At 38.7% G+C, this 12,436-nt stretch overlaps 1 protein-coding gene across 7 annotated transcripts in view; it reads right to left on the bottom strand.

The window, feature by feature from the left end:
• The window catches only part of HELZ (helicase with zinc finger), a 137,644-nt gene that overhangs the window by 106,357 nt on the left and 18,851 nt on the right, over positions 1-12,436 (bottom strand). For all 7 annotated transcript variants that reach the window (XM_054573059.1, XM_054573058.1, XM_054573063.1 and 4 more), the window contains 2 exons: positions 4,838-5,065; positions 2,515-2,551 (listed from right to left, as the gene is read on the bottom strand). In XM_054573059.1, the coding sequence (XP_054429034.1) occupies positions 2,515-2,551; positions 4,838-5,047 (247 nt within the window). In that variant the 5' untranslated portion in view covers positions 5,048-5,065. The remainder of the gene's footprint in view (positions 1-2,514; positions 2,552-4,837; positions 5,066-12,436) is intronic.

The following is a 12,436-nucleotide window of genomic DNA, read 5'->3' as shown; positions in this document are numbered from 1 at the left end:
AGCATTTTTCATGTTTATTTATCACTTAAATGGTAACAAGGTATGGATAGAATATAATTAATAAACTCCTCCCTTACTGGAAGCTAACCAATTTTCCACCTTTACAAACAATGCTGCCATGAACACCACTCTGCATACAACTTTTTCCTTCTTTTGGATTATTTACTTGGAATTGTACCCCAGAAATAAGATTACTGGGTCAAATGGTACGAACATATTAACAAGCTGCATTTTGCTTCATACTCCACCAACAGCACAAGAGCATAGTCATTTCATTACAACTTTATATTAGACATTGGTTAAACTTTCCTCCCAACATTATAAAGGGGTAATTGGTATACTAAAAAAAAAACAAACCCAAAAACCCTACATAGATTTACTGTATACAATTTGGTGAGTTTGGCCATATGTGTATATATATACTCATGGTACTATCACCACAATACAGGAAATAAATATATCCATAACCTTATTTCCTAGTTAAACATTTATTTTGGTGATTCAGTAACTGTAAAACAGTGTCTAACTTTAATATGCTAAGAAAAACAATTAATAGAAAATGAAATTTTTTTTTCATATGCTCCTTCACCAACAATTACTCTTCTGTGACTTCTCACAAGTCATTTAACCTTTTGAATATTGCATGTCTCCAAAATGAGAAGAGTTAGGAACCTCACTAGAATTCAAGAAAGTGAAAATTAAAGCAAGAGGGATCATTTCTCACATATGAAATTGGCAAAATGTCAAGACTGATTGGTTCCAGTGTTAGCAAGATTACAGGGAACAGGCATTCTCACATATTACTGGCAGTGTGTACATTTGAAACTAATCTCATGAGTATATAATACTTATAATTTTAACTCAGATATCCAACCTTTTAAAACTCCTTAACCTAGACACGCAACTTTTAAGACTGCCCTATAGAAATGAAGACAATAGTAAGAAAGAATGTGTATTTATTACAGGATGGATTATAATAACAAACTAGAAAACCAAACCACCTCAATGTCCATTGATATGGAAATTATTGAGTAAATTATAACATATCTACACTATGGAATAGTAAGCAAGAATTAGAGCAGGTATGTTGCCTTAGAAAGAATCCATGATTTATGGTATGTAAGAAAACAAGTTGCTTTGTCATGATCACATAAATCTTTTAATTCCTTTTTTTTAAAGATTTTATTTATTGTTAGAAAGAGATTAAGTGAGGGAGAAGGAGAGGGAGAGAAACATCTTTGTGTAAGAGAAACATCAATCAGCTGCCTCTTGCACACCTCCAACTGGGAAGCTGGCCTGCAACCGAGGCATGTGCCCTGACTGGGAACCAAACTGGTAACCTTTCGGTTCACAGGCCAGCGCTCAGTCCCCTGAGCAACATCAGCCAGGGCTAAATCTTTTAATTCTTAAAGAAAAAAACCCTATCTATGTATTGTAAGCATTTGTGTTTATCTATACAGAGAAAAGCGAGGAAGATACAGCAAACTAAACACAATGATTTTTTCGGAAGGAGGAAGAAGTAGAAATGATTCTCTTCTTCATGTTCCTTGATGTTATTTGACTTCTTATTTGGCTTGTTGGTAATTGTTTTATGTTCACAGATAGTAAGAATTTTGTTAAAGAATTATTGTACTAGATAGCTTTCAAATTCCAGTTAACTCTCAAAGCATAAAATTCTGTGAAGCGAGGCTCACAAAAAGGTCGCTGAATCTTTAATGGTTATGTCCAATATGCCATAAAAGTATGTAGAATAGTTTTGTAAGGTTTACAACAAAAATCACTAATATGTACTTTTAATAGTTTTGACATAAAGGTGCATATAGAAAAAATTAACTTCTGTCAAACACCTGACTCCCCACCCAAATTCGGGATTAATGAAACATTCTATCATTCAAATCACTGAGCAGTACAAAAAATCCCACCAAGAGTTTATGAGAATGAACACTGAACCCTTCTCCCACTTACTCCTATGCTTGGCCTAGTGAATTCGCAGCAATCACATGGAAAAGGATTCTTATTCTATGAGTAGCCAAAGATCAAGAATCTTTTTCAATTTCCTGCTCTCCCAAAAGATAGGAAAAAGCACTATAGAGCATTCTAGTCAGTCTCTTCATCTTCTAAAGGAGAAAAACATTTTAGGAGGGAGGGGTAGCCCCAGCCTTTCAAATTATCCAAGCTTAACATTTTAATCAATGTGTGTTACAGTTCTTAAAGTTTGGCTCTAACTGACTCAAATACTCACACATACTTTAGAAGGACACTATCAGTGTTCCCAAGGGAGTGACCACAATGTCAACATTCGTGAGTGGCTAGCAACAATGTCCATGCACACACCGATCAATGCAGGAAAGTCAACAACCACATTAGTCACTCGTCACCACAGCAAGGTGGGTTTCTTTAAATATTATAATCACTTTTGAAATTAGCAAATGGAAAAAAATTAAATCTTAAGCATTACTCAATCACATAATTCAAAGTCTTCAAATCAGAAAAGAGTCCCATTTTTACACATACCATGCCTACAATCTTCATCAGCTTGCCCATACTTTTTCTGCAAAATAAAAGATACAAGATAAATATTATTAAGTAGTTCAAGGTCTGCTTAAAAAGAGGTTTTATTAAAAAAAAAAAAAAAAAAGCTTGGCTTTGTTTCAAAGTTTAAGCATTAATGTTGCAAATTTAATATTCACAGAGCAAAGCTAATCCATGTGTTCTCTGAGCGTTATACAAGTAAATACCACGATATACTTCCAAGTCCATTTACTCACACCCCTAACTTCTCACCTTCTCTAACTTCAAATCACCAGAACCTCCTGAGCCTCCATTCTCATTCTCAGCTAGTGACTTTACTGAGAAAACCAAAAGTACAAAGAAGAAAATTTCTGTAGACTGTCACCACATCTGCCCGCTTGCCAGAACGGTCTGCTTTCCACCTGTGACCAGACAGAGCATCCACATCCTGTCCAAAGTCCATCCTACCCACCATGGAGATCCGCTCTCTGGTCCACTGAAGAAACTCACTCCAGCAGGCCTCCTCTGTTTCTCTTACATCATTAATTTTTTGCTTTCTATCAGTTCAGTCCTTTAAACAAACATACTACTATTTCTTTCATCAAAAAAAAAAAAAAGTAATTCTCTTGACTTCACTTCTCTCACCAGCTACCATTCCATCCATTTTTTTTTTTTTTTCCCTGGTGCCTCTCTGGGCAAAACTCCTCAAGAATTGCCTATAATCATGCATTTAAATTCCTTCCCTGATTCTCTCGTAAGTGCTCTTTTACCCAGACAGTCAGCCACCACTTCCTGGAACAGCAATGGACACTGCTGAACATTCCCTCATTTGGATGCAGTTTCTTCACTTGGTTACCGGGACACTGTACTTTCTTAGTTTTCCTTTACTTCAAGGTTGCCCTTCAGGCTGCTTTGCCAGCTCCTCTTCTTCTCCCCAACCTCTCAACACTGTGGAGCCACAAGACTAAGTCCTTGGTCCTCTCGTCTTCTCTACCAATACACTCATCCCCTTGGTGATGTGACCAGGATCAAGACTTTATGTGTCAATAGTCCGAGACTCTTCAATTACTGTATCTTTAGCCCAGACTTCTCTCCCAAATTCCATACCTGTATATCTGACTGCTTGCTCAACATGTCCAGCCTGTATTTCTAAATGATGTCCCAAACTCAGTGTCCAAAACGAACTCTTCACCCACAGAACCTGCTCCCCATCTATAGCCTTCTCATTTCAGTTGAAGAAAAGACCATCCTTGCAAATGTTCAGACACAAAGAGTAACATAAGAAATCTGTGAGTGTTCTGACTACCTAACTCCCCACATCCAATACATTAGGAAATTTTATCGGTTATACCTTTAAATTATAAGCAGAACCAAACCACTTCTCACTATCTCCACTGCTACCATTTTGGTCTGAGCCACAGTCACCTGTGGCCTGGATTATTCCAATACCTTCCAAACTAGTCTCCCTGAATCTACTGTCGCCTCTTTATAGTCTATTCTCAAAACAAAAGCCAAAGAATTCCTGTTAAATCAGATCATGCCACTCCTCTGCTCAAAATTCCACAATAGTTTCCCACCTCAAACAGAATAAAAACCAGTCCTTCCAGGGGTCTGGAGGGTCCCAGAGGATCTAGCCCTGTTACCCTCTCTCCTCCCGCCGCCCCCATGCACTATACCCCAGCACACGGGCTCCCTGGCTGTTCCTCGAATACGGCAGGTATGCTTCTGCCTCAGGGTCCTTGCACTGACTGTTCCCTCTGCCAGTAATGTTCTTCCTCCAGATTTCAACATGGCTCACTCCCTTACCTCCTTCATTTCACCTTATCAATGAGGACTACCTGACCGCCCAACTTAAAACTGCAACCCTATCCCTAACCCTAGTAACCCCAATATCCCTTGCCTTGTTCTACTTTTTTTCATGCAGGCTGTTACCTTCTAACAATCTAAAGTGTTTACTTATTTATAATGTCTAGTGTTTATTGTCTGTCTGCCTACTAGAAAAAGCACCATGATGAAGGGATATTTCTCTTTATTTTTCACCAATGTATACCAAGCACCTATAACAGTGTCTAGTACATAGTATGCACTCAATAAATATTTGTTAAGTGAATGAATAATCCAAAGTGCTACGTAACAGTACAATTTCCAAGGTTTAAAAATACAACTGCTTGCCAGAAAAGATATTCAGCAATCACCAGCCACTCCGTTCACCTCCTCAGCCCACAGTTAGTTGATTTGGAGAAGGAGTGATCAGCAACAGTGTCCATTCAATGGAAAAGGCCATTTTACATGTCTAGGCATGGATTTGTTGACACTGTTTACTTACCAGTTGCAAAAATGAGGCAATTCTGTAAAGAAGACTCTCAATTTTGATACTTTCTATCTCCAGCGGACACGGCCCCGTGAAGTCAGCCATGGAGCCCTGACCCAGAGAAAGGAGGGCCTCTGTGCAGTGCTTCAGGGCCATTTCATAGTCCTGCCTCTTGAGTGAGTCGCATGCTTGTTCACATGACTTCTCAGCTCTTCTGTCTTCCATGACTCAGGGACAAAAATCCTAAAGATGAGGAAAGAACGAGAAGGGTTTTAAAACTTATTAATTATGAATTCTAGCCCCATTCCCAGCTCAGCTGGCTTAATTATCTATCTGAATAGTTACTCTCAACCAGCCTTTTGATCAAGGTCACAGCTGAGCAGCTATTGATGCTGCAAACCCACACTTCTCTTTTATATTTTATGAAGTCTTTAATAAGATCCAAGCAAAATGTCAACCATAAGTCAGGATCATACCAACAATACATCCAATTTATAAATGAGATAAATTTATAAATGAAACATGACTTTGAATACTGCAAAGTGCAATACAGCATAACGGCTTCTATTTTTTTAACCAGAAGGTATAGAAACATTTCATATCCAAATCTCACAATTTCAGTCTTCTAATTCTGTGACTATGATTCCAGAGAATCAAAATCTATACTGTGTAGGATTTTTCCCATCATTTTTTAATAAAAAACTAGCTAAAACACAAGTTTGAACTGCCTATTAATTCACTTCAGCAAACATTTCCTCAGGCCTGGCTCTGTACTAGAAGCACAGAATTCAAAGACGGAGGATGTCATCACTGCTTTTGAGAAAGATAGATTCGAAACAGACATACAGATCAATGGAACAAAATAGAGAGCCCAGAAATAAACCCCCACCTTTACGGTCAATTAATATTTGACAATGGAGGCAACAACATACAATGGGGTAAAGACAGACTATTCAATAAATGGTGCTGGGAAAATTGGACAGATATGTGCAAAAAAAAAACAACACTAAACCACCTTCTTACACCATACACAAGAATAAACTGAAAATGGACTAAAAACTTAAATGGTAGACTTGAAACCGTGAGAGTCCTAGAAAAAAACATAGCCATAAATATTTCTTGACATTTCTTGTAGCAATATTTTTTCTAATATATCTTCTCAGGCAAGGTAAACAAAAGAAAAAATAAACAAAAAGGACTACATCAAACTAAAATGGTTTTGCACAGTGAAGGAAACCGTCGAAAAATGATAAGACAACTCGCTATGGCCAGTCCGTGTGCCTGAGTGATTCCCAGCGAAGAGACCAAGTTTCCAGAGCCCTGAAGACACGAGGTAACACCCCAAAATATGGACTCATTTCCCACTCCACTTTCACTGACCAAACAGCTGCCAAGAACAAAGGCCGCATCTCCCAATTCCTGGCAAATAAATGCAGTATTACCTCATGAACTGATTGCTTCTCTGAGATACCCACAAGTATATTTGGGGAGAAGCTTCTAGAGCAAGTGGAGAAGCAGTTATCCTTCTATGAGACTGAAGAGATTCCACAGAATAATCTGGAGGTCATAAAGAAGGCAATGGTTTAGGCAGAGGAAGCGGCCCTCGCATCTTCAGAAAACAGCAGCAGTATACTACAGCAGTGTGAGAAGACAAGTGAAAAATCCAAAAAGAAGAAAAAGCAAAAGCTCCAGGAGGCTCCTCAGGAGAATGGAAGGGAAGACCCACCTGTCTTATTTATCCAAATCCAAGAAAAAGATCTTTTTTCTGAGGAGGAGCTGGTTATTAGTGATCTTTTTTTTTTATTTTTTTAATTTATTGATTTTAAACCAAGAGCAGAAGGAGGTGAGGGGAGAGAGAGAAGCACTGATTTGTTGTCCCACTTGTTTATTTATTCATTGGCTGATTTTTGCACGTGCCCTGACCAAAGTTCAAACCCACAACCTTGATGTCCAGGGACGATGCTCTAACCAGCTAAGCCATCCAGCCAGAGCGTTTATTAGTGATCTTGAGGAGACAACTGGCAGTGAGAATCTCCCCAAGAAGAAGAAATCTTACTACAAAGAGGAACCAGTTACCAACATTGAAGAGGCAAGAAACAGGAGTATCCCCCCAAAAAGAGGAAATTTTCTTACAAAGAGGAGCCACTCAGCAGTGGACCTGATAAAGCTGCTGGTAGCAAGAGCAGCAGCTCCAAGAAAAAGAAAAAGCTCCAAAAACTATCCCAGGAATATCAATGGACAGTACCCTGGCGGGGTGAAACCACCCAGTGACCCATCCCTTATATCCTAATAAAAACAAATTCACAAGAAAAAACAAAAGACAACCCACTGAATGGGAGTACATATTCATCAATGATACATCTGATAAGGGGTTTCCAAAACTTATAAAGGACTTACAAAATTTAACACCAAAATAACAAAAAATCCAATTAAAAAAAATGGGCAAAGGACGTGAACAGACATTTCTCCAAAGAGGACATACAGACGGCCAATAGACACGTGAAAAGATGCTCAATGTCACTAATCATCAGAGAAGTGCAAATTAGAAGCACAATGAGATGTCACCTCCCCCCTGTCAGAATGGCCACCATCAATAAGCAACAGATGCTGGCAAGGGTGCAGAGAAAAGGGAACCCTCCCGCACTGTTGGTGGTAAGGAAGAATGCGGCAGCCACTGTGGAAAACAGTATGGAGGCTCCTCAAAAAATTAAAAATGGACCTGCCTTATGACCCAGTGATTCCACTTCTGGGAATATATCCAAAGAAACCCAAAACACTAATTTGAAAGAATATATGCACCCTTATGTTCACTGCAGCACTATACACAATAGCCAAGATTTGAAAGCAGCCCAAGCACCCACTAGTAGATGAGTGGATAAAAAAGTGGTGGTACATTTACACAACAGAATAATACTCGGCCATAAAAAAGGAGGAAATCTTACCTTTTGCTACAGCACGGATGGACCTGAGAGTACTATGCTAAGTGAAATAAGCCAGTCAGAGAAAGACAAATACCATATAATTTCACTTATATGTGGAATCTAATGAATAAAATAAGCTAACAATATAGAAACAGGCTCATAGACACAGAGAACAGACTGACAGCTGTCAGAGCATAGGGATGTTGGAGAGCTGAGTGAAAAGGTGAAGGGATTAAGAAAGAAAAAAAAACCCTGATAGAGACAACAGGATGGTGCTTACCAGAGGGAAAGAAGGTTGAGGGAGGTAGAAGAGGGGTAAAGGTGGATAAATGGTGATGGAAGGAGGCTTGACTTGGGGTGGGGAACACGCAATACGATATACAGATGATGTGTTATAGAACTGTATACCTGAAACCTATATAATTTCATTAATCAATATCTCTGCAATAAATTCAACGTAAAAAAAGGAAAAAAAAAAGGAAAGAGAGAAACTCAGATTCCAGCAAGAAAAGCAAAGCACAAATCAACAATTACAAGGAAGACTTACTCCATCTGCCAAAAAACCATGTGGCATGAGTTGGCCTCAAAAGCAAACAGAAGTTCCCCATGCAGAAATGATAGGGGGAGCATATGCAAGCTTTCCAAAGAGAAGAGTTCAGGGGAAATGACAAGAGGAGAAAGTACATGACTTAAACTCGAGCTGTGCGGCCTCAAAGGCCACAAGAAATGAGGGTTTTATTCCATAGCCAGACATGATGGAAAGTCTTTAAATGAAAAAGGAACCTATCATATATAAGTCCTGCAAAGAACAGATGAGAAGAAGGCATTACCATTAATGAGACAACTAAAACGGTCCAAAGACGAGACACTGAGAATTCTTCTGCAGCCTCTCCCCAGAGATATCATCACCCTCAGAGCAGGGAGCAGAAACTCTGGGCAGAGGAAACCTAAAGTCCTTTAACCTGATAATCACGATACTGCTTCAGAGGATCCCTCTTGCTGACTTGATGTCACCAGCTCTGCCAGGCATGAAGAAAAAGATCCAGTCAGAAACGAAGGATACACTAGTTGAAATAAAGACAATTTACAGGGAAACAACAGCAGAGTGGATGAAGCTGAAAATCAAATCAATGATTGGGAACACAAGCAAGAAAAAACAACCAATCCGAACAAGAAAAAAGAATCCAAAAAACAAGGGTAGCATAAGTAGCCTCTGGGACAACTCCAAGAGGTCCAACATTCGCATCATAGAGGTGCCAGGAGGAGAAGAGAAAGAGGAAGAAATTGGAAATCTATTGGAAAAAATAATGAAAGAGAACTTCCCTAATTTGGTGAAGGAAATAGACATGCAAGTCTAGGAAGCAGAGGCCCAAGCAAGATGGATGCAAAGAGGTCCACTCCAAGACACATCATAATGAAAATACCAAGGTTAAAGATGAAGAGAAAATCTTAAAAGCGGCAAGAGAAAAGAAGTTAGTTACCTATAGAGGAGTTTCCTAAAGACTGTCAGACAATTTCTCAAAAGAAACTTTGTAAGCTAGAAGGAATTGGCAAGAAACATTCAAGGTCATGAAAAGCAGGGACCTACAGCCAAGATTGCTCTACCCAGCAAAGCTATCATTTAGAATCGAAGAACAGATAGAAGGCTCCCCAGACAAGAAAAAACTAAAGGAGTTCATCATCACCAAACCATTAGTATATGAAATGTTAAACAGGCTTATTTAAGAAAAAGAAGATCAAAACTATGAACAATAAAATGGCAATAAATTCATACCTATCAACAATTGAATCTAAAAAAACAAATTAAGCAAACAAGAACAAAGACAAAATCATGGATACAGAGAGTGCTTTGATGGTTGCCAGATAGAAGGGGGTTGTGTGGGAGAGGGTGAAGAGGTAAGGGGATTAAAAAGTATAAATAGGTAGTTACAGAATAGCCATGGGGATGTAAAATACACTATAGGAAATGGAGCAGCCGAAGAATTTACACACATGACCCATGGACATGGACAATGGTGTGGGGACTGCCTGATGGAGTGGGCGTGCTGGGTGGAGGGGGGCAAAAAGGGAAAAATTGGGACAACTATAATAACATAACTAATAAAATATAATTTTAAAAAATACTTAATTACCTACATAGTTCTGTATTATAAAAGCATGCATGTTAGCCATGCTAGTGATTGTCATTTTTAAAAATTGTAAAAAAACTGCCCTGGCTGGTGTGGCTTATTGGATTGAGCACCAGCCTGCAAACTGAAAGGTCACTGCCTCAATTCCCTTTTGGGGTACATGCCTACGCTGTGGGCCGGGTCCCCATTTGGGGAGAACAAGAGGCAACTAATTGATGTTTCTCTCACACATAAGTATTTCTCTCACACATTGATGATCTGTTTCTCTCCCTCTCTTTCTCCCTTCCTCCTCCTCTCTCTGAAAATAAATAAATAAAATCTTTTTTTTTTTTTAATTGTAAAAAACTGCCCTGGCTGGTATGGTTCAATGGATTGAGCACCTGCCTGTGAACTGAAAGGTTGCTGGTTCAATTCCCAGCCAGGGCACATGACTGGGTTGTGGGCCAGGTCCCTAGTTAGGGGCGTGGAAGAGGCAACTGATATGTTTCTCTCGCACATCGATGTTTCTCTGCCTCTCTTTCTTTCTCCCTCCCTTCCCCTCTCTCTGAAAATAAATATTATTTTTAAATTGCAAAAAATCTCACAAACCTAATCACCTCTTTTGATTAAGCAAAAGCATTATGTGTCCCCAGGACTAGAAAGTCTATTAATGAGCACCACCTTTCCATAAAATGTTAAGTTTTGCACCTTCCACAAAAAAGCAACTATATGAGAACATTCCTGTCACTAAATTACTTCTCACCAGTTTTATAAAATAGAAATCTGTGTTTTTGTTGTTGTTTTCGCATTTCATTATTTATTTAGATGTTTAAGCTCTCACACTATTTAGAAATCTGTTTTAAAATCTACCTTAATACAATCCAAAAACAAAAGTTGATAAATCTGACACTATCAAACTTAAACATTTTTGCTCTTTCAAAGACACTGTTAAAAGAATGAAAAAAACAACATAAAAACCGAGAGGAAACTATTTGCAAATCACATACCTGAAAACAGATTTGTATCTGAGTATGTAACAAATTCTCAGAACCCCCCTGCCCCCCACCCCCCCCACTCCCGCAAAAAGAAAACCAATTAAAAGCCAGGCAACAGACACTCCACGAAGGGGATATAATGAAGGCAAATAAGAACATGATAAAATGTTAAGATGGCATTAGTTAGCAGAGAAATCCACATTGAAACCATGATTAGATAGTACTACATACCTATCAGAATGGTTAAATTTAAAATATTGATAATACTAGTGATATGGAATAACTGGAAATCACATACTTTCCTATTGGAAATACAGATTATACAGCCACTGGAAAAGAGGTTGACAGTTTCTTATAAAGTTAAAAACATACTCACTATATGACCCAGCAATCCCCTTTCCCCACAGATATCCTAGAGAAATGAAAACTTAGGTCCACACAAATGTTTTTAGCAGCTCTATTCATAACTGCTAAACACTGGAAACAAGCCCCAAGTCCTGTAATGAGTGACAGTGGAAAAGTACTCAGCAATAAAAATAAACTTTCAATACATGCAATAACATAGGTGAATCTCAAAGACAAAGAACCCAGTCTCAAATGCTTACATACTCTATGATTCCATTTATATGATATTCTCAAAAAAAACCATGGGGGCAGAGAAAGGGTCAGTGGTTGCAAGGGTTACGGGGTGGAGATGGGTGACTATTAAAGGACAGCATGAAGGAATTTTCGGGGATTACGACACTACGCTGTACCTTTATTGTGGCGATGGGTACCCAAACTATATACATGTGTTAAATTAATAGAACTGTATACCAAAATTTAGTTTTACTGTATGATAATTTTTAAGATTATTTTAAATATACGAATCTCAATGTCACAATGGACGTGGGGGTTTTTTTTAATATTTTAAAGATTTTTTATGTATTTATTTTTGGACAGAGAGGAATGGAGGGAGAAAGACAAGAGAAACATCAACGTGTGGTTGCCACTCGTGCGCGGTGCCGCCCCCCTCCACGCCCCCAACCAGGGACATGGCCTGCTACCCCAGCATGTGCCCTGACCAGGAATTGAACTGGCGACCCCCCAGTTCGCAGGCCAGCACTCAATCCACTGAGCCACACCAGCCAAGGCTGGATATGGTTTTTAAAACCTGAAATAGATACAGAAGGATAAGTTTGTTGTTAATAAATGGAAACTTAGACATTTCCCTTCCCACACATGTATGTCTTAGAGGCAAGAATGGAACTTCAGAAAGAATGCCTCCAAACAGAAATCATGGAGTTCACCTGGCACAAAATGCAGGATCCTTTTGAAGAATTCCATCGTAGCTAGATAATTGGTCCAGGACCAAAAGTAAATACTGAAAGAAAAATGAAATCAACAGTACCAAACAAGTGGTTGGCTGGTTGACCTGGACTAAGTTTCAATAACGGATGGTAAGAAAAAAGCATCATTCTTCTTCCACTGTGGACTTCTTTCTGTAAAAGTATGAGAATAACCACCAGACCACCTTAAAATCAAGTCATAAAATGCACTTTAAAAAAAAAATCCTCACCCAAGAGAATGTTCATTCATTGATTTTAGAGA

Source organism: Pteronotus mesoamericanus, unplaced genomic scaffold, assembly GCF_021234165.1.
Source record: "Pteronotus mesoamericanus isolate MK-2021 breed Mesoamerican mustached bat unplaced genomic scaffold, CSHL_Meso_final contig_246, whole genome shotgun sequence".
Classification (NCBI taxonomy): domain Eukaryota; kingdom Metazoa; phylum Chordata; class Mammalia; order Chiroptera; family Mormoopidae; genus Pteronotus; species Pteronotus mesoamericanus.
This window is presented reverse-complemented; position numbering and strand designations above follow the sequence as displayed.